This window comes from Nerophis lumbriciformis, linkage group LG20, assembly GCF_033978685.3.
Source record: "Nerophis lumbriciformis linkage group LG20, RoL_Nlum_v2.1, whole genome shotgun sequence".
NCBI lineage: Eukaryota > Metazoa > Chordata > Actinopteri > Syngnathiformes > Syngnathidae > Nerophis > Nerophis lumbriciformis.
Window position 1 is genome coordinate 27,858,584 of NC_084567.2, and position 23,988 is coordinate 27,882,571.

At 36.3% G+C, this 23,988-nt stretch overlaps 1 protein-coding gene across 1 annotated transcript; it reads right to left on the reverse strand.

Moving 5' to 3' along the window:
* Positions 1-529: 529 nt before the first annotated feature.
* ccni (cyclin I) lies at positions 530-22,769 on the reverse strand. The gene is made up of 10 exons (XM_061980740.2): positions 22,548-22,769; positions 20,471-20,630; positions 14,366-14,500; positions 13,068-13,142; positions 12,841-12,981; positions 12,428-12,556; positions 8,770-8,871; positions 6,733-6,856; positions 6,271-6,452; positions 530-2,018 (listed from the first exon to the last, which is right to left on the reverse strand). The coding sequence occupies exons 2-10, from the start codon at positions 20,582-20,584 to the stop codon at positions 1,818-1,820; spliced, it is 1,203 nt and encodes a 400-aa protein (XP_061836724.2). The 5' UTR covers positions 20,585-20,630; positions 22,548-22,769; the 3' UTR covers positions 530-1,817.
* Between the last annotated feature and the right edge of the window lie 1,219 nt (positions 22,770-23,988).

The following is a 23,988-nucleotide window of genomic DNA, read 5'->3' on the forward strand; positions in this document are numbered from 1 at the left end:
TTTTGCTGTCATCTGTTTTAATATGAGACACAATTGTGTCAAAGTCATGATTTATTTTTTTTACATGCTTGAAATAAGAAATTACTTTTAAAAAGTAGTTTTATACTTGAGTGTTGATGACACAGCTTTGCAACAGTTGATATTCTAGTTTCAAGCATGTTTTACTCAATATAGGTCATCAAATCTCAGCCGTTGAACAATGGTACAGTTCTTGCTTATTCTACGTCCTACTTTCCTTAGGATTCAGTTTTCGACTTCGTATTGTACGGCCAAACACCGTGCATAACAAACTAGTCTGTTTGCCTGCTTGTGTAGGGGGAAAAAAAGAAAGTATCAGTGGTAAATCAGTCTGTGCTTTTCTTTTATTTAGTACAACTGCATAATAATCCACAATGGGGTCAAAAAAAGTTGTGAGTGCCGGCACTTTGGTAAAGGTGAGAAACCTTTTCAATGTACTGGTACTTCCATCAGAAATCCCCCAAACATGATTGTTCTAATCAGAAAGGTCAGACAAAACCACTCCAACACATTTTTTGTTTTTCATGTCTTTATTTGTTTGTGCCACATGGTGGATTCAGGGACCAGGAGCTGCATCCAGCAGGCCCCTCCAGGAAGTAAAACAAGAGCTTTTTGCAGGAATGAAAACATCTAGATCAGGAATATTGTAAGAAGTGACTATTTATCACTCGTTGCTTCATATTGTGTGTTTAAAGCAAGACAGGAGCGCACACATTTCTGTTGTGTGGTGTTAAAATGCCCTTAAGGTTCATTACACAAAGTCCCTCTAGTTCACCACATCCCAAAGAAATCTGATTCGCTTGCTCCAACATACGTTAGAAAACATATGTTAGTAAATATAATTGGCGGGATACATATTTGATACCCTACAGTTTTACTGGCTTACAAAGACATATTCTAACGACAGAATACCGACAACAAAATCCCATCTAAACAGTTATAGATTAATTTGTACATGAGTGAGGTAAATACGTGCATGCAAATTCGGAAGGGTTTTGGGGCTGTTGCTTGGCAATTTACTTTGTACCCCTATTGTCATCAAAAAACCCTAACTAACCAACCCTATGTGGGAAGATTAATCCACAACCAATCTGAGGCCAGGAGGTTTCATTTGCTCAAATACAAATGTATTCTTTAACATTTTCTCTTTTGTTCTCTTCTTTGATATTTTTAAACTTACCATAAAGGTGTTATTTTCCTTCACTAGGTGGCGCTCCAGTGCAGAACTGCTTGATGAACTCAAGTAGTTTGTGCTTAAAGGTGCACTTGGAGGGTTTTTGCAGTGGTTCGGATTAGGACTAAACTATATTATTTGTCCACTTTAAACCTAACAAAAAACCCCTAAAAAAAGTTCGATGAACTTGCTGATGAAGGAAATGTAAGAAGGACCACATCTGAAAGGGAAAAAAAGCAAAAATGCATTTAAATATCCAGCTTGCTATTAAGGAAGAGGAAACAAACGACAATAAATTAACAAATAAAAGTTGACAATATAAAAAAAAGTTCTACTTTTTTTTTTTTTTTGGAGATATTTTTTATGTTTATTTAATTTTTTTGTATTTGTGTCAACTGTAACGCAGAAAGAATAGAAGGTTTTAATTATTTTTGTTGCTCTTGTTTTCTGGCTGAAGGGTCTGATGGACGCTCAGGTCTAAACACAAAACAGATGTGTGCCGACCAAAACCATCCACGTCACATTTTCTATGTCAGAGGTTACATTTGTTGACCATGTCAACGCCCAATGTCTGACAATGTCGACTAACGTGAGCGAGCAGATGGTTAAGACGAGCACGGCCGCTTTAGGAGGCACAGACTGGCTGCAGCGGCGGGCAGGGGGAGGAGCGACCTCCCACTCTTTCACCTGCTGCTGGTGTCGTTGTTGTTGTTGTTGTTGCCCCCCTCACAAATGGCGCCCCCTCCTGGGCAAGGGTGGTGGTGTTGTCTTCGTTGTACAAGCGCTTGATGCCATCATAGAAATCATCCACCTCCATCTCCTCCACCTCAACACACAACAGTAGAAAATATCACTCAATTATGCTTTTGCCTACATACCATATTTTTCGGACTATAAGTCGCAGTTTTTTTCATAGTTTGGCCGGGGGTGCGACTTATACTCAGGAGCGACTTATGTGTGAAATGATTAACACATTACCGTAAAATATCAAATAATATTATTTAGCTCATTCACGTAAGAGACTAGACATATAAGATTTCATGGGATTTAGCGATTAGGAGTGACAGATTGTTTGGTAAACGTATAGCATGTTCTATATGTTATAGTTATTTGAATGACTCTTACCATAATATGTTACGTTAACATACCAGGCACGTTCTCAGTTGGTTATTTATGCCTCATATAACGCACACTTATTCAGCCTGTTGTTCACTATTCTTTATTTATTTTAAATTGCCTTTCAAATGTCTATTCTTGGTGTTGGGTTTTATCAAATTTCCCCCAAAAATGCGACATATGTGTTTTTTTCCTTCTTTATTATGCATTTTCGGCCGGTGTGACTTATACTCAGAAAAATATGGTAGTTGGTTACAATCTGGAAGAATTACCATTAAAAATGTACAAGGGGAAAAGATACTGATTTATGCATTTTTGACATTATTTAAAGAAATTTTTACCATAATTTCCGCACTATAAGGTGCACCTAAAAACCTCCAATTTTCTCGAAAGCTGACAGTGCGCCTTATATATGAACCAATATTGAGCCACAACAGGTCTCGCAACTACGGGATGCATAACGTAACCCCAGCCTCTACTGTAGCGTTTATTCTATGCGCCTTATAATGCTGTGCACCTTATAATGCGGTGCGCCTTATATATGAACAAAGTTTTAAAATAGGCCATTCATTGAAGATGCGCCGTATAATCCAATGTGTCTTATAGTGCGGAAAATACAGTATTATTATTTCAGCCTAAAGTAATGCCCTTTGCTCAATTTTGTTTTATTTTTGCATCTACAATATGCTGCTGCACTGCAGACAACTTTCATAGCAACCACAACTCCTCCACTATTCGGCTTGTAAGCTTCCTGTTGCAACATGACAACCATCAAAAATAGCAAAAAAGTGTTGTCTATGTACAGTTTTTATTGCAAAGTTGATCCGAAATCAGAGGAAAAGGTGTATGGGCACAAAAGGGTGCGGAAATCAACGTACAATTGACTATTTTATGTCTGAGTTTCGGCACCATTTTGTTTCCATACACATTCTCTGACTTTAGATCAACAATTGCAATAAAAACTATTGATACAACTTTTTCACCTCTGATACAATGCTGATATTAGTGCCTGGAGTATTGGCTGATACCGATGTTCATCAAAAAACGTAAATTGCACAAACCATACAGCTATTTTCTAGTTTGGGATGGTAGGAAATGTTTGGTAAAGTGAAATGAGTTAGAGAACAATGACAAGAATGAAGAACACTAACCTATTTATTATTCATTGTCTAGAATGGACTGCTGTCTTTGAGATGAAAAAATTGTAACTTGTTTTTTTGACACCTAGTGTCCACAATCATTTATGAAGTTCAGATTTTGACGCAGTAAGTTGAATTATGTGGACATGTTTGTTACTGGATAAGTAATATGTAACTTCCATTATTTGATACTTGTTTATATTGACAAATGTGCCATTTTAGACTAGAATATCGTCTAGTATGGATGGGAATCTTTCAACAACTCGAGATTCAATTTGATTCCGATTCTTGGGGTGACTATTGGATTTAGAATTCTTGATTCTCGCAATGTATTTAGTATATGGATTTATATCTAGTTATCTATGTTCTTATGTTTTATTATGAATTTGCACTAAACTAGTTTTGCATACAATTTACAATTGTACAATGTACAATGACAATAAAGATATTTTCTATTCTAGTATGAAAAAGATAAAACCTTTTCCAAACATGTTACAAAAGCTCCTCCTGTTTGCAGATGCACAGCAAATAAGCCTGAAAATGGCCTAAAAATATATTTTTAAAACGCGTATTCTTAAAGATTTTTCTTCTCGCAATTCAGATGTGAATGGATTTTTTTAAAGTAACCTCAATGTCTACCTTTTGTGCCATTGTGTGCTCAGCTGTTGTGTAACTGCAAGCTCTTATAACCTATGTTTACCTTTTGTAAATGACTTGACTAAAATAGAAGAAAAGAACAACTTTGTGTGCTTATTGGAGGACATTAAACATGTAAACAGGACTGCTTGTATCAAAGATGATATCATTTACATTTTACATGCAAACCAGTATCATCTGATTGTTTTTTTTCAAACCGGATACCTGATATCAATATCGACAGGGGACACCCCTAATAAAAACTACATACAAAATAATGGTGACACAGAATTAAAATACCACTCTGTTTACAAGCTCACGGTCTCTTTTCTTTTTCTAGACGTGCAGATTTGGAGACTTTTGGTACTCTAGAACACAGGTGTCAAACCCAAGGCCTGGGGGCCAGATATGGCCCGCCACTTCATTTTATTTGGCCCTCGAAATCCTGGAAATATGTATCAATAAAGTACTGTAACTTTTCTTACTAGAGGTAAATATATTATTTATTTCTATTTTGGCAGAAAAAAAGACATTTACTCACTGCAATCACACATTTTGTTAACTTAAATATTGTCTGCAAAATTACATTATCAAACATTCAAACCATTTTTTAAATATAAATAAAAACTAATGATTTCAAAACAAGTTATTCATTTTATATTATTACATTGTGCAATGTAAAAGTAGCAATAGATTTCATGGTAAAATTGTGAAATTTACAGCATTTTTCTCTAAATTAAAAAAACAGTACTTTTTTTTACTGTAATAAACTATGGTGCTGTTTTGGCATTTACAGTAATACACCGAAAAATCTACAGTTGTTGATTTGCGGTAAAAAAAAAAAACTGGCAGAAGTGCCAAAATGTTATTGTAAAAATGCAGTTTTTTTTTAAATTTACAGTTAAAAAAACTAATGCAAATTTTACAGTAAAATTCTGGCAACTGAGCTGCATTTTTTTTAACCATAAAAACAGCAGAACTGTTTTTCCATTTACAGTAATATACACTACATTTTCAGGTGAAATGATTGCAATTTACATTTTAGTTACAAAAAAAAAAATCTACAAATAAAATGCATCAAAAAATTGTGTAATAATAGTGTTCACTGTTAAAAGTAGAGATGTCCGATCGATAAATGCTTTCAAATCTAATATCGGAAATTATCGGTATCATTTTTTTTTATTATCTGTATCGTTTTTTTTATTAAATCAACATAAAAAACACAAGATACACTTACAATTAGTGCACCAACCCAAAAATTCTCCCTCCCCCATTTACACTCATTCACACAAAAGGGTTGTTTCTTTCTGTTATTAATATTGTGGTTCCTACATTATATATCAATATATATCAATACAGTCTGCAAGGGATACAGTCCGTAAGCACACATGATTGTGCGTGCTGCTGGTCCACTAATAGTACTAACCTTTAACAGTTAATTTTACTCATTTTCATCAATTACTAGTTTCTATGTAACTGTTTTTAATATTGTTTTACTTTCTTTTTTATTCAAGAAAATGTTTTTAATTTATTTATCTTATTTTATTTGATAATTTTTTTTAAAAAGGACATTATCTTCACCAGACCTGGTTGTCCATGAAATTAGATTGTTTAAAGGGTTCTTAAAAACAAGGTCCAGTCCAGATTATATTCGGGTCGGGCTCAGCAACACACACCTTCATTTATGTACACTCAATATTTGGGAACTTCAACAACAGATTGCATATAATCTGTAAACAAAATTACATTTTCAAAATAAGCATTTGTATGCAGTCCAGACTATGTCCAGGTCTGTATATATCGGTATCGGTTGATATCGGTATCGGTAATTAAGAGTTGGATAATATCGGAATATCGGCTAAATCCATTATCGGACATTCTTAGTTAAAAGCGTAACAAAACTGCAATGTGGCCCTCAGTGAAAAGGACTTTGACACCTCTGTTCTAGAGGCACATTTAAAAGACAGTCCGCCATCTCCCCTCCTTTCTGACGGGTCACTAAACGTCTATAAAATGCCTGCCCTAAGTGCAAAAAGGGAACTAGGAGTGCAGCATACGTAGAAACAAACAATGCGAGCACACTCACTGGGTGCAGTGACACCATACATATGTCATATGTCAGGTTGTGGAGTACCAGAAATTAGGATAATCCTCATTTCTTCCCTAGTCAATGAGACCCGGCGTTACCTTTCGCTTTGTGGAGCTCTTGCAGCGCAGCGTGAGCCTTTGCAGGTGGTGAAGGTGATAGAAAGGTTTGGGAGGAGCTGGGAGGCTGCTGTGGTTGGAGGAGAGGAGAGAGCCACAGGGCTGCTGGCATCCTCCCTCCTCTCCAGCTGGGGAGGAAGACTGTGTGGAGGTGGCCACGCGCCCTGAAGAGAAGAGAATGTTCCGTTACAGACTTGGCTGATCAGATTTCACATGGAAAACAAGGAAGTCATCTAAGCTGAGCACTTATTTGTGCTGTCAAAGCTCCCACATGTACAAACAGTGACTTGGTATCATTAAAAAGGTGCATTTTCATGGAAATCAAGGAGGGTACCGGTATTCAATTCCCTCTTGGAGTAGTTCATTGAAGTAAAAACACAACTTTCTCCTCTCCAAAAACATGTGAAACTACATCCTCATGTAACTGGGAGTAAGTTTAAATACCCAGAGGGTCCTGGCTGCGATAGGCTTGGTAGATGTAGACGGTGTTTGGAAGCAAGGGCGCTCTCAGTGCAGAAAGACTACAAGCAACAAGCTCTCGACTCCGGATCAACTCAGAAGTGTCGATCTAGGAGGAGGGAAGAAGGGAGAATAGGTGACATCTTGGCATTTATACTTATTTACTGTATGGCTACATTTATAGATCGGCCAATACTGTTCACATGTACCGGTATTAATAAAAAAAGAATGTTTTCATGTATTTATGCGGAATGTAATTTGCAATGTACCGGTAACAATATCAAGACAATATTTAAAAGGAGCCAAATGTAATAATTTAAGTTAAAAAGTTAAAGTACCAACGATTGTCACACACACACTAGGTGTGGTGAAATTATCCTCTGCATTTGACCCATCACCCTTGATCACCCCCTGGGAGGTGAGAGGAGCAGTGAGCAGCAGCGGTGGCCACGCCCGGGAATCATTTTTGGTGATTTAACCCCCAATTCCAACCTTTGATGCTGAGTGCCAAGCAGGGAGGTAATGGGTCCCATTTTTATAGTCTTTGGTATGACTCGGCCGGGGTTTGATCTCACGACCTACTGATCTCAGGGCGGACACTCTAACCACTAGGCCACTGAGCAGGTGTGTGTGTAATAATTTCATGTCAAGTCATCAATAAATGGCCCTGGTATATCAAAAGGCATTAATAAATCATGTTCTTTTCGAATACCTTTATAACTGATAACAGTATATCACATCAGATAGACATTTATATAAATCGTGTACACAGTAATAAATAGTATAAACATTTAAAATATGTTATAATCTACATCGATTAACTACTCTATATTCTAACCAGTTGCCATATTTTAGTGCATTTTGACCAATTTAAGTGTTAATGCAATATTTGTATTATTATCCAAATCCGCCAGAACTCAGATACTTTCCTTCTTTTTTTTTTGATTGACATTTATGAGTCTTATGGGTTTCTAGTTAAAGGTGCCATATGTAGAAATTTCTGGTCAAGTCATCATTAAATGGCCCTGATATGTCAAAAGGCATTAATAAATCATGTTCTTTTCGAATACCTTTATAAATGATAACAGTAGTTTAGCCGGGATATGCTTATTTCAAAATTATATTTACAGCCCCGAAATCTTATTGTTTTCATTTCGATGCCCCGCTCTCTACTGTTTGACCAGTTAGAAAGTCAGTGAGTGTGTCACATCCAGGTTGCCAGTTACACACCGCCCTCTTCGTCAAGCTATTGCCACTGGTAAAGTTACTAAACATGTCAGACCTTAATAAATCTAAAAGGTGTCGTTACGATTCTCAACTTATTCATGACAAAGCCAGGAACAAAACGAGGATTTGTATCGGGGATGCCTTTGAAAGATGGAGAGGATTGAAGGCGGAGAAGATTTTTTCATCCGACACCAAACTTGCTAATTTCCTCCTTGATAGGTAAGTAAGGCATTTACATTTTACTTGTAATAAATGGAAATGGACATTTTGTATGTAAACTATATTGTCCAACATTAAAAACATTCCTCAGCAGGAGGTCGATACACAGTCCCGGCGTCATGCCCGCCCACAGAGTCAGCCGTGCCTGCCCTGGGATAAATTTTGCACTCACATTTTTTCATCAAGTAATTATTTTAAAGACTACTTTATACTTTTACTTGAGTCATATTATTCTGAAATAAAGGTACTCCTACTTGAGTACAATTTTTATCTATTCTACCACCTCTGAAATTAGGTAACCACAATATAGAAACTGCCACTCGGACAGTCATTTAAAATTTAGCAATACAAGTTTGTAAATGGATAACATTCGATGCTGTTATAATTATAATAATATTAAATGATTAGATTTATATACTGTTTTTTTCTAGTGATACATAGCCTAATTTTCCATTCACTCCAAATCCACACCTTGGTGGTGATAATCTAAATGTGTAGTTACAGCTTCCCTGGGGTAGTTATGTGTGTATATTTGCAAATGAGGTAAAGACATCAGAGAGCACTTGAGAAGAGTACCTGTGCCTTCTTTAGCAGCTCGATGGTGAGAGCCAGCCAGTCACGACAGCACGTCTCCAGCTCCAAAGTGAGGATGGCCAAGGCCAGCATGGATCCTCTCAGCTATACAACAAGAGAGGACAAACTTATACAGTACATGCACAAGAAGAAACATATAAAATAAGAGAGAAATACATAAGAAAAATCAATCAGGCAGAATGCTGAAGCAAGTTGAGGGTCAGAGGGATACAATAATGGTGGTATCAGTATTGGATCTATATTTTTCAGTTGTCTTCCATGTTTATTTTTACAAAGATACATTTCAGTTCAAACTATTACAGTTGTGATAGTTGTATTAATATATTGCTTACAAACATATTGAACAAATACAACTGCAAGACAATGTAATAATATCAACAAAATAATACAATTTATTCCCTTTTATTACCACAACCGCAGACCTGCCAACATTGACAAAATCTATGTGTGCTACAAACTCCCATCTTTCTTCCTAGCTATTGAGAACGGTTTGTTTTCCAAACCTTTTTTGAGGCGATTGTTCAGCCATAGCACGTTATACAAGCTTACCTTTGTTTCTGGAATGGATTCAGGGAACGGTTAGCCTACTCCATACTTAACATCCCACACATCAAAAAGATGAATGGGAACTTTAACAAGAGGCAAACAACATCGCAGGTAAACTCAACGTCTAATTTGACCCTTTAAATACCGTTTGCAGGCGGATAGAAGACAAGGGAGCGCTCTGATTGGTCGACAGCTTGTCACTCCACCTCCACGCAAATTGTCATAGCTCAGACTAGCGATGCAACGCTTAACCAGTTTTATTGTTGAAAGTGATTAAACAAAATCAATCCTGAGTGGCACACCATGTTTTGTTGACAAAAATGTTGGTAATGGTGTGTGTTTTCTTCTCTTTTTTTGGTGTAAAGCACTTTCTGTTGCCACTTGCCTGTGCATGAAAAGTGCTATATAAATAAAGTTCGATTGACCAAAAAAAGTCAGTAATTTAATCGCAAAGGCTCCACTACACAATGTGTTTTAGTCCTCCTAACTCAGGCATAAAGCTAGTACATTACTTTTAAAACAACCTGCACAAAATGAAAACAAAGTTACACCAGTGGTGCGTGCGCTTATATGCACCTATATATGCTCGTATGCTACATTACATAACCTAAAAAATGGCAGCATGAGAAAGCAGAGAACTGATCCCACCCAAAACAAGCTGAGGTCGGCAGCATGGGAACATTTTGGGTACTTATAAAATGACCACGGAGTCATTAAAAACAATGGCTCAACTATTTGCAAAACCTGCCAAAAGACAGTTGGGCAAAAGGGTCTAATGCGTCCAATACGGTTAAGCTCTGGCTTTAAACATCAAAGTAAAGGTAAGACATAATACCTAAGTTCAATTGTGTTAGTGACAAGTAACAGTTACTTAATAAAGAATTGAGTTGGTAAAGAGATAAATATAAATGTGCTAGTGTCAGTTTGTGTCATGTGTGTTAGGGTTGAGTCAGTTCAGTGTAAACAGCCACAGGTACTCCTTTCAAGGGCTTTATTCAGTGACTTTTTACTTTCTTCCTGTTGATGTTGAATAAATTATAGGCATGCGTGCAGAATAACAGCACTCATGGGATCTAATTATGTGCAATCCAGTTATTATTAACACCACATGAAATAAATGATAAAAAAATGAATAACTAGACAGGGATAAAAATTGATGACAATACTACTTGAGTTTATACCCACACGAGTAACGTTTTCTCCTAGGGGATAAATAAAATTCATCTTTGTTAATAAAGTTAACAGTAGACAGTGTGCAGCTTCAGTGATTATGGATCTAAGAAAAGCGTTTGACACAATTGGTCATATCTTAATCAATAAATTAGAACGTTACGGCAACAGAGGGTTGGTTTGGAACTGGATAAGAAGCTACTTAACAAATATCTACAATGCTAAATATATTTTGCGACATACCCCAGGGATCAATACTGAGACTAAAATTGTTCAATCTCTATATAAGTGACATTTGTAAAGTTACCTAGGACTTAAAGTTAGTATTGTTTACAGACGATACAACTGTTCTGTTCAGGAGAAAATACACACAAGCTAATACAAAAAACAGAAAAAAATTAACAAATTAAAGAGATGGTCTGACAAAAACAGACTCTGAATCTCAAAAAAACTAAAATAATGCAATTCGGCAGCAGTAGAAGAAAAAGTTAAACACAAATACGAATACACTGAGAAGACAGAAGAGTAAAATAAATCAAATTTTTGGATGTGATGGGCGATGAACTGAAAATGTCATATAAAAATATACAACATAAGGTGGCAAGAAAAACCTCAATAATGCCATCCATCCATCCGTCCATTTTCTACAGCTTGTCTCTTAGGGGGTGAATAAAGCAAAATATGCTCTGGATGAAAAATCACTCAAAATTCTATACTGCTTGCTCGTGTTACCATAATCTGAGTTATTGTGAAGAAATATGGGGAAACAACTACAAAAGTAAACACATTCGCTAAGCATATTGCAAAAGACATCAGTTAGAATAATACATAATATTGGCTATAGAGAACATACAAACCCTTTATTTATTGAATCAAAAATATTGAAACGCAATGATTTGGTTTATTTGCAAACAGCTAAAGTTATGTACAAAGCAAACTATATGTAATCTGCTACCCAAGAATTCTTCTCAGCAAAAAAGGAGAAATATAACCTTAGAGAAAAAAGTAACTTAATACATTTGCATGCACGCACAACATTTACAACCTTTAGCATATCAGTATGTGGAATTAAATTATGGAGTGGATTAAGAAAATAAATCAAACCATGTACTAAAATGATCCAATTTAAGAAACTGTTCAAAAACCAAAGGAGAATCCTAAAAAACCTTTTTTTAAACTTTATTTAAAAAAAAATTATAATATTACTATGTGAATTACAACTTCTTTAAATACTAATTGATGACATTACTTTTATGGATTCAAATTGTCTACAAATTGAGAACAGACCGGGAACATATGTGTTAGTAATTGCTATGACATGGAAAAGGGATATGAATAAATAAGATCTGCTTCTTCCTACTTGTTTTCGGACATGTTGTAATTGAGAAACTGGAAAAATGTGCTGCATCACAACATGCATGTTCGAAATTAACTTAAACCATAATCTTAGTATCATATCAATAATACAATTAAACTAATGTATTTTTTTTAATTAATAATATGTTGTATTTATTATATTGTACTGTTATCATAATATTATTTGATTACTATCATAAAAAATAAGCTTGCATGTTGGCAGGTCTGCAATTTTTTTAACATAATAAAGTCAATAGTGCAAAAGAAGTATATAAAAAAAAAAAATAATAAAATTTAAAAAAAAAAGCTAAATCTAATATTGGCTCTTTTGCCCCAAAAACCCTCCTGCATACAATAACTTATTCCTTGAGTTTGTCACAAAAACAAATATTTGTACAAGCAAACATAGAAGAGGACTAAAAAATATCAGTTTTGTTATGAAGTCATTGATCCAATACTAGTACCACCCTTGGTATCAATAATATTGATATGGATCCGCCCAACCTTAGATAATACCTTTCAATAATTGTTTTAAAATCAAACAAGTGCAACATATTACAACACCTACCTTGATGAGTTTGTGATCCGCCAAGCAGTGGTAGAGTCGGCGCGTGAGGAGGGCGAGGTGCTGAGATCGCTTCAGTCCCATCAAGGTGTCCAAAAGCCCAGAAGAACATGACAACACCATTGCATGGAACTATGGAAGATAAAGGAGAGTGAATAGGAAAAATAAATTTAAAAAAATAATCCTAAAGTAAACTGACAACTAAAAATTAAAGTAAACATGGAACCATGGCTATTTTAATAGCAAACACCGCTGATCTCGTCTTTGCAAAACCAGATCTTTTTCCTACAAGGCGTCAATATTTGTTTTTCTCAATTCTCGCTGCATAAGTATAATCAAGTCAAATCTACCAAGTTTAGGTTGCTACAGTCCTGTGAGCCTTATAATGACGCATGTGCATCTGTACAATTACGTACTATGTGCAGAAAGTGCAGCGACGTGGCATTGTGCAGATCCCAGTTCAGTTTGTCAAGAATAATTCTTTCCATCCTCAGGATCTCTGATGGGGAACAGCCACAGTTGCAGGAAGAAACCAACTTGCTCAGAGAGGGCACACACTGGGAGGCAGACAGTACCTGATCAGCATTGGTTCTGGACAGTAACTGATCATGTTCCATACGTTTTGGTTGTGTGGTGTGTTTACCTCATCCTCCTCACAGGTCTTCATAGCCAGAAAAAAGGAGGCAATGGCAATGCAGCGCAGATACTTTGGACGGGCCTGAAGACAAACAAGACATCCTTAGCTTTCACAGTAGAACCAGTCCTTGGAGTGGCTAACTCACGTCAACATAAACGGTTGTCTACATCAGTGTTTTTCAACCTTTTTTGAGCCAAGGCACATTTTTAGAGTTGAAAAAATCTGGAGGCACACCACCAGCAGAAATCATTAAAAAACGAATCTCAGTTGACGGTAAAAAGTCGTTGTCGCAATTGTTGGATATGAATTTAAACCATAACCAACCATGCATCACTATAGCTCTTGTCTCAAAGTAGGTGTACTGTCACCACCTGTCACATCACACCCTGACTTATTTAGAGTTGTTTGCTGTTTTCCCTTGTGTAGTCTTTTAGTTCTTGTCTTGCGCTCTATTTTGGTGGCTTTTTCTTTTTTTTTTGGTATTTCCCTGTAGCAGTTTCATGTCTTCCTTTGAGCGATATTTCCCGCATCTACTTTGTTTTAGCAATCAAGAATATTTCAGTTGTTTGTATCCGTCTTTGTGGAGACATTGTCGATTGTCATGTCATGTTCGGATGTACATTGTCTTTGCTCCACAGTAAGTCTTTGCTGTCGTCCAGCATTCTGTTTTTGCTTACTTTGTAGCCGGTTCAGTTTTAATTTCGATCTGTATAGCCTTCCCTAAGCTTCAATGCCTTTTCTTAGGGGCGCTCACCTTTTGTTCATTTTTGGTTTAAGCATTAGACACCTTTTTACCTGCACGCTGCCTCCCGCTGTTTCCGACATCTACAAAGCAATTAGCTACCGGCTGCCACCTACTGATATGGAAGAGTATTACACGGTTACTCCGCCGAGCTCTAGACAGCACTGACACTCTGGTTTGCAAAGAATATTTTTAACCCAAATAGGTGAAATTAGATCATCTCCCACGGCACACCAGAATGTATCCCACGGCACACTAGTGGTTGAAAAACACTGGTCTACATAACCAAACATAGCTTTGACCAAGCATGCACAAATATTTCTTCTAGTGGCAAACAGTCTAAACAAAAAAAAAATGTGTTAATTTACTTAGTTGCGGTGATAGATTCTAAGATAACACTTCCATGCTTTTTTTTTTAAAACTTACTTTCGATTAAAAACCACTAGCCATTGAGCTAAAAGCCCAAGGCTGTCAATTCATTGTCCATCACAGGTCTTATAACGACAGTTTCAATTCACTGACAGTAAGTCAGTCACCTAATACAATATTTCATTACCGGTACCTTGATGGAAGAAAGGAAACGGTCCAGTATGCTAACAGCTAACACCAATGTTTCTGGGTACAGCTGCAGTCTACTGTGGAGCTCCGTAAGCCAGTACACAGCCTCGTCCCGCTGAGTAGGAGAGATATCTGTATCCTGAAATAACACATTAACAACTGTCAGAACCTGCACAGGGTATGATTTATTTTTAGACAAAGAGATAATTTGAGGATGAAACACCTCGTCCTGTATTCTGGGGAATAAGAATATGTTCACAAAGATAAAAATTAGTTTTTTAATTTTGGCTAATCATTATCACCAATGATACTATTCCTAATTCTTACATGTTGTCAGTGTGTCTGAAAACCATCAACTATTGGTATACAATAAGAAAATATTGAGACCAAAAACACGAATGCACGGGAAAACCGTGTAAACTACCCAAACACACATTCCAACCCTCTGTCTTCTGAATGTGAGAACAACATGGTAACAACTAAGACAAAGTGAGCCCTCAAATGTGATATTATCATAGACAAACTCAATGAATTTGTAGACTACACCCATTCAAAAATGCTAGCAAAGCAATGTTCACGCAAGTCCTCTAATACATTTTTGCCAGGCATATGTCAGGCCTGCTACTGACAGTTTGGTCATGTTTGTTTTATTATTATTATAGTTTCAAGACACTAGATGGCAGTAGTGTATAAGCTATTGAACACAACACAGAGTAGTTTGGGAAGCTGCTCATTAAACCCACACATCGGAAGTGTCCGAATGTAGCCGCACCAACAAAATTAAAGACAAGTTTCTGTTATTGAGTTGATGTGTCAAGATGTCGGTTTCTCTCCTCACTACATGCAGAGAATACACAGTGAGACAGAAAGACGGCGCAACCAAACTTTGTAGTTGATAATGTTACCTGATTGGCGTGTCACTCCCATCGCTCAGTGACACTTCCTGTTTCCTGTTTAGCTGGGTTCCCAGAGCGCGAGTGACTTCATGCAACAAATCGCGCTTCATAATTTCTTGTTTCTTCCAACCAAAAAATATAAATATATATTGAATGTTTTATCGAACGCATTTTATGTTGATATCAATTATGTGTCTATCGCGTACATATGGATATTGTTTTATTGGCCCAGGCCCAATATATACACTATATCAGTGGTTCTTAACCTGGGTTCGATCGAACCCTAGGGGTTCAGGTGTCGGCCTCAGGGGTTCGGCGGAGCCTCCGCCACGGAGGTGAAAACACATCCGACTTATCGTGTAAATAATAACTTCTCCCTATCAGCGTATTATGGATACCCCCAAACAATGTTCCCTCTAATTTTCCATCTGATTTGCAGGTTGTTTGATTGATCGATTGAAACTTTTACTAGCAGATTGCAAAGGAAGAGACTACATTATATATGCATATATATATAATATATTCACATATACATACACACATATATATATATACATAAATATATATATATATATATATATACATATATATATACATACATACATATATACATATACACATATGCACACATATACATATATATATATATATATATATATATACACACACACATACATATATATACATATGCACACATGTGTATACATATATATATACACATATATATATATATACATATATATATATATATATATATATATACACACACATATATATATATATATATATACACATACGTATATATATATAATACAATGTAAACAATACACATATATACATATGTGTATGTATATATATACATATAAACATATACGCAGATATACATACATATATATATACACATATACAAATGTACATATACACATTTATTACACATATATAAGCACACACGCAGAGACAAAGACAAACACAGGCACACAAAAAAACTCTTGATACACTTCATCTTCATACACTTCATCTTCAACTCCTGCCATCAACCTTGTATTGCACAAGTTTCTTTTTAAACTGTAAATTCTATAATCCCTGCCTTGCCTGCCCTAAACTGCTAAGATGTAGCCCCTTATGATTGCCATAATAACCCCGTATGTCAGTCAAAAGCGCAGATTCCAACCATTGGAATATTTTCTCGAGTTCAAAACTTACGGTAATTTAAAAACAGCACTGCACATCATATTGGCGGCTACAGTTTGGAAAGGTTTAAAAAGATAAATTGGAAATGTCCGGTGTGGCGGCTTGAGAAGCTTAACACAGCAGACCTGGGCCGTGTTACACTTACCGGTACTTGAAATGAGTGAAAAGAGATATTGTCACAATATTGTGATTTTCGGAATGTACCAGCCTGTACATCTGATTGGACAGGGTTCCTGTCTTTCCAGTCTGATGTAAACAAACTCTAACTATGTCAGAAATGCTGCAGTTGTTTACACGGCACTGAGGTGACTCACCTGTGTCCTTGACCTCCTACATCAGTTTATGAGACCACTGGCAGAGAAGTGTTAGATGTGCGTCATTTACAGCCTTACAGCCTTTTATTGACCTGTTTTTGTCGGCATTAAATACCAGTAGCAACTTGAACTTTCTGAATTGTATAATATAAATTGAACTACAGTATAAGCAGCATGAGAGCTTACAATCTTTTTTTTTTACTGTTAAATGTATTGAACCTAGATTTTTAAAAATGTCATATTTTAAACTCTGACCATATGGGTGGCTAATAACAACACAAACAATAACATCACATACACTTGATTTAAGAAGAATGTTAGTACCACTAGAAAAAGTTGATCAGGATAACGTAGCAGAAACATTGACTGCAGTGACTCAGCAGCAGCTGTGCTCAAAAACAGATTAGTCACATGACATGTGACAAAAGGAATAGACCAGGGAGGTCAAACTCATTTTATCGAAGGGGACGCATGGAGGGAAATATTTTCCCACGCGGGCCGAACTGGTAAAATCATGGCATAATATTTGAAAAATAAAGACAACTTCAAAATTGTTTTCTTTGTCTTATTTTGGCCAAAAATAGAACATGCACATTCTGAAAATGCACACATTACAAATAATCCTCTTGGCAAAACACTTCAAGTTAGTTGAAAATTCTGAGTAAACAATTGGTGCAGTTTCAAACTACCATGACGAACACAAGGAACTTAGACTTTGTTCCAGTGTATTCACAAAGCCATTAAGCTTTAAGCACTTTCTGTTTAGCATTTCCATGTTGGCAGTTCACCATTAAAGGCGTGTTTGGAAAAACAGCCGAGTACTTCCTCAAACCGCTGCATTGGTGAAATCCACATGCTGCCACAACACATTTATTCATCATCAAATATTCAAATATTACAATTATAATATAACCAAAACAATTGTCGAAATGACACCATAATAGCCAAATTAAAGGTAACATAACTACAAACTTAACCAATGTGAACATGGTAGATTTACGCATTAAAATAAAATAGAACAAACAACAAATACTGAAAAATAAATTTTTACAATGGAGTTCAGAGTGCACACCGTGCCGTCAACAAATTTGCCAACGCTGCACGGAATTCTAACTACGCAGATGATGGTCGTGTTGACTTAAGTCTTTGCACCTTCCCGTTTCATTATTTTATTCATTGAGTGGATGATTTACAATAAAAATAGGTATTGGGCGTCGCTACAGCACTAGTCTGCCGCCAGCCACGACAGGAGCGGCTGATTGCTTGCACCTGCGCTGATTGGAGTAGCGGTTAAAGGGGAACATTATCACCAGACCTATGTAAGCGTCAATATATACCTTGATGTTGCAGAAAAAAGACCATATATTTTTTTAACCGATTTCCGAACTCTAAATGGGTGAATTTTGGCGAATTAAACGCCTTTCTATTATTCGCTCTCGGAGTGATGATGTCACAAAGTGACGTCACATCGGGAGTCAAATCCGAGTCAAATCAGCTCTGTTATTTTCCGTTTTTCGACTGTTTTCCGTATCTTGGAGACATCATACCTCGTCGGTGTGTTGTCGGAGGGTGTAACAACACGAACAGGGACGGATTCAAGTTGCACCAGTGGCCCAAAGATGCAAAAGTGGCAAGAAATTGGACGTTTGTACCGCACACTTTACCGACGAAAGCTATGCTACGACAGAGATGGCAAGAATGTGTGGATATCCTGCGACACTCAAAGCAGATGCATTTCCAACGATAAAGTCAAAGAAATCTGCCGCCAGACCCCCAGGAAAAGAGTGCGGATGAGGGTATGTCTACAGAATATATTAATTGATGAAAACTGGGCTGTCTGCACTCTCAAAGTGCATGTTGTTGCCAAATGTATTTCATATGCTGTAAACCTAGTTCATAGTTGTTAGTTTCCTTTAATGCCAAACAAACACATACCAATCGTTGGTTAGAAGGCGATCGCCGAATTCGTCCTCGCTTTCTCCCGTGTCGCTGGCTGTCGTGTCGTTTTCGTCGGTTTCGCTTGCATACGGTTCAAACCGATATGGCTCAATAGCTTCAGTTTCTTCTTCAATTTCGTTTTCGCTACCTGCCTCCACACTACAACCATCCGTTTCAATACATGCGTAATCTGTTGAATTGCTTAAGCCGCTGAAATCTGAGTCTGAATCCGAGCTAATGTCGCTATAAACTTGCTGTTCTATCCGCCATGTTTGCTTGTATCGGCATCACTATGTGACATCACAGGAAAATGGACGGGTGTATATAACGATGGTTAAAATCAGGCACTTTGAAGCTTTTTTTTTTAGGGATATTGCGTGATGGGTATAATTTTGAAAAAAACTTCGAAAAATAAAATAAGCCACTGGGAACTGATTTTTAATGGTTTTAACCCTTCTGAAATTGTGATAATATTCCCCTTTAAAGTCAGCTGAGATGTCATGTTTAAACAGTGTGAAGTGGGTTAAACTGGAATTGTTATTGCGGCATGCAGTGGACACATTTAGAACAGAAGTTTCTTTCATTAAAAAATTACAGCTCATTTTTCTACTTAGCAAACTCATTTTGTGGGCCACGGTCCGGATTAAGCCAGATATGGCCCGCGGGCCATACGTTTGACACCCCCGGAATACACAATCAACAGTATGGATGGTAGTTTGTCACTATTTTCGATCACAATCATGTAATCACCCAGCCCTAGTACAAACCCCGTTCAAGAGCCAATTAAGTTCGTAAATCAAGGTTTTACTGTACCGCCTTTCTCACTACTTGGTTTTGAATTGATACTTGAATTTGTAACATCACCCATAACTAATAATGTAAAGCAGGGGTGTCAAACGTACGGCCCGCGGGCGAACAGGTTTTATCCGCCCCGCGGGATGAGTTTACTAAGTATAAAAATGAGCCGAAATTTTTGAATGAAAGAAACTGCTGTTCTAAATGTGTCCACTAGATGTCACAATAGCAATTATTTTCATATTTGTAGATTATGCTACATACTTAAAAAAAATAAACCACATGTTAGTGCACCAGTCGAGGAAAATGAGAAAACTACATAAATAACATCCTGTAATTTGATTTTGATATTTTTTTATCTTGATGGATTGAAAATTAACACCAATGAGTTCTCTGATTAACTTTGTCGCATAATTTATTCAGAAAGTATAAATAACGACAAATAAAGATAGAATACTATTAACCGCAACATGTAATTGTAAAAAAAAAACAGCAACATTATGATCTGTACATTTTCAGAATGTGCTTGTTCCATTTTTAAACAAAGAAAACAATCTGAAGTTGTCTTTAATTTTAAAATTATCGTGCCGTGATTTTACCATTTTACCTGGGAGTAGATTTTTCTCTATGTGGCCCCCGATCTAAAATGAGTTTGACACCCCTGGTGTAAAGTATCAAACAACAGAAGAAAATGTGTTACATTTGAACAGAAATGTAGATAAAAGCATGTTACAGAAAGCAACCAATACTAACCGGAAATTATCAAATCGAATAATAGTTTTGATAAAAATAATACAACTGGAAATGACACAATACGTTACCGCATACGTCAGCAGCCAAATTAGGCGCCTTTTAAACCAATTTTGAAATGTTTCTATCATCATTTATATACCAAATAAAATATTGTGATATATATCGTTACGAGGTACCACTGTATGGTTCCTTTGTTTTGATAGTTTTGCAATGCACCCTCACCTGTGAGGAGGGCTTCTTTGGCAAGTCGCCCTTCCACATCTTGGCTTCCCTCGACATGGCCTTTTCTAGAAGAAAAGCCAGCCTGTGGACTCCCCAGGGTTCGGTGAACTTCATTCTTTCTCCCCCAGGTTAAGCCTTCCTCCCCACTGGATACAGATACCTGTCCACAGCCACACAGGCAAGGCATTACATTCAACTGGATTGGGGGGAAAATAACAATGAACACTGCCATTGTGGGGTGAACCATACAATATTCAGTATATAAATATTATTTAAAGCATTTACTTTGAACAAAGAGTCTGGAGTTGACTGGGAATTTAGCAAATGCTCCTGTCAATTATTACAGATTGTATACATTTGTCTTGTGAAGAAATCTCTTATGGAAATATCCAGCAAGCGAAACTAAATTACATTTGTATGCTCGTACAACACTTAAAACCTTGAGTATATCAGTAAGTGGAATTAAATTATAGAACGGATTAATCAAAGAAATCAAACAAAGCACCAATATGATTCAGTTTAAGAGACGGTTCTAACTACAAGTGTTCACAAAGTACACAGAACAAGAATTATGATGAACATCTTGAAGCCTTTTTTTATTTTTTTAATTGAGACAAAGATTATTTATTAGGGCTGTGAATCTTTGGGTGTCCCACGATTTGATTCAATATCGATTCTTGGGGTCACGATTCGATTATAAATCGATTTTTTCGATTCAACACGATTCTCGATTCAAAAACGATATCTTTCCTATTCAAAAGGATTCTCTATTCATTCAATACATAAGATTTCAGTAAGATCTACCCCAGTCTGCTGACATGCAAGCAGAGTAGTAGATTTTTGTAAAAAGCTTTTATAATTGTAAAGGACAATGTTTTATCAACCGATTGCAATAATGTCAATTTGTTTTAACTATTAAATGAACCAAAAATATGACTTATTTTATCTTTGTGAAAATATTGCACAGAATGTGCAATGATGCAAGTGTAAGCCACTGTGACACTGTTTTTTTTTTATAAATGTCTAATGATAATGTCAATGAGGGATTTTTAATCTCTGCTATGTTGAAATTGTTACTAATATTGATACTGTTGTTGATCATATTCATTTTTGTTTCACTACTTTTGGTTTGTTCTGTGTCGTGTTTGTGTCTCGTCTCAATTGCTCTGTTTATTGTTGTTCTGAGTGTTGCTGTGTCGGGTTTGGTTTTGGAATTGGATTGCATTGTTATGGTTTTGCTGTTTTTGATTGATTGATTGAAACTTTTATTAGTAGATTGCACAGTGAAGTACATATTCCGCACAATTGACCACTAAATGGTAACACCCGAATAAGTTTTTCAACTTGTTTAAGTCGGGGTCCACTTAAATTGATTCATGATACAGATATATACTATTTTCACAATACAGTCATCACTGTGTATTGTTTTGTTGGATTGATTAATAAAAAATGTTTTACAAAATAAATAAATAAAATAAAAAATCGATTTAAAAAAAATTAGAATGATACTGAATCGTACAACGTGAGAATGGCGATTTGAATTCGAATCGATTTTTTCCCACACCCCTATTATTTATGTATTAAACATTTGTATGCTTACTATGGTATATTGTGTATTTATTTGTTCACTGTTCTGTTACAGAGAACAAGGACATTGGATAAAATTGCTATGGTACGAAAAGGGGTAGGATTAAATAATTTCTGCTTCTTCCTACTCCTTTTCGGCCGTGATGTAATGAAACAACTGGAATTGTGTGATGCATTACACTGTATCGTATACATGTTCGAAATAAACTGAACTGAACTAAATTAGTTTCTGTGAAATGTACTTTAGTACCTTGGAATAGACGACACCAGCTCTAACGTTCATACAGCTAGCTTGTTGACCTGACGTCGCGGTTTAACTACAACATCCCTTTGAAATAAATTCATGTTTCAGGGGTGAATTCAATAGACGAAACCACATACACGGGTTGTATTGTATAAAAAGAAAACATAGTTGGCTACTACAACTGTGGTAAGCGAGTCAGTCTGAATGTAGCTGAATCCAGCACATAGACGGAGCCCCGAGCCTTACCTCCCCTGCAAAGCGGAGAAAACCCCAGTTGGATTTCATCCGGTCCTCTCAGTTCATCGACAAATGAAGGGTGAAATCAGGGGGACCACGTTCGGCTTAATCGTCCATCTTGCCTTCCATTGGGGGATTTCGCTGCGAAATATGAAAAATTAAATAAGGGGAATGTAGACAGCGAGTGTCCACTTCCGAGGAGGGGGCGAGGGCAGGACGCAGACTCCGCCCACCTCCAGGCTGACTGGGAGCAGCAGCGTTGCCAGACGTACACATTTTACGATCATTTCACCCTCTAATACTAATCTTGGAAAATTAAGGCCCGGGGGCCACATGCGGCCCGTTAAACGTTTCAATCTGGCCCTCCGGACATTCCCTAATCATTTTTTTAGATCTTCAAGATGGAAACTGTAGCCGCCATTATAAATGATAAATGATAAATGGGTTGTACTTGTATAGCGCTTTTCTACCTTCATGAAGAAAATCTTATATTTCCTGCCCCCTTCAACATAATAAGTAGTTAATGGATAGCCCAGATTCACAAGCATACAAACCAAACAAATGCATTCAAATATAATGAAAACAAACAAAAAACACACAAAAAAAGTGCAAAAACTTCATGAAGTACAAACCGAACAAAAAATAATGTACACTTCACGGGATGATACAAAACAAATACAAAACCAGACAAAAAATAAGTAAAATAATAAATATAAAGCAAAATGTAAACACTTACGGCTGTCCATATGATCTTATTGTTCTGTCTTTATATATATTTTTTCAATTGGAATATATTTCTACAATCTTTTATCTCATTGTAAAGAGAATTCCATAGTTTAACCCCCACCACTGATATACACATTTGTTTTAAAGTTGTCCTTGAATACTGATGTTGGAAATTACCTTTTCTTCTATGCTCTTCATTCTCAGACATGATGACAACCATTTTTTGTAAATTTGCTGGTAATGTTTTACTTTTAGCCTTAAACATAACACATAATGTCTGTAACCTTACTAGCTCCTGTAGTTTCAATAAACCAGAATTAATAAATAGTATATTAGTGTGTTCAATTAACTCTGCTTTATGAATAATCTTTTCTGTAGTTGACACAATGCCTTTATATGTGTTCCCCCACACTTCCACACAGTAGCTGATATATGGCAATATAAGTGCACAATACAATATACGCATTGCCCTATAATCTAACACATATTTTACCTTAATTAATATAAAAACACTCTTAGACATCTTTTTCTATACATGTGCAATATGAGATTTCCATGTCAGACCGTCATCCAGTATCACTCCTAAAAATCTAAGTTCAGAAACCCTTTCAATATCAATTCCATATATTGACAGTTTGATCGTTTCCTCCCTTTTCCTCTTACAAAAAAGAATCATAAACTTTGTTTTTTTCATTTATGTACACTCAAATTAGGGAACACAACA

What these genes read in the sequence shown, in the direction of transcription:
- ccni (XM_061980740.2), bottom strand. Translation starts at nt 20,584, where the DNA reads ATGAAGTTCACCGAACCCTGGGGAGTCCACAGGCTGGCTTTTCTTCTA. An exon ending in AGACCTGTGAGGAGGATGAG is followed by an intron (nt 12,982 to 13,067) that starts GTAAACACACCA and finishes TCTGCCTCCCAG; the next exon opens with TGTGTGCCCTCTCTGAGCAA. An exon ending in CGCTGCACTTTCTGCACATA is followed by an intron (nt 12,557 to 12,840) that starts GTACGTAATTGT and finishes TATCTTCCATAG; the next exon opens with TTCCATGCAATGGTGTTGTC.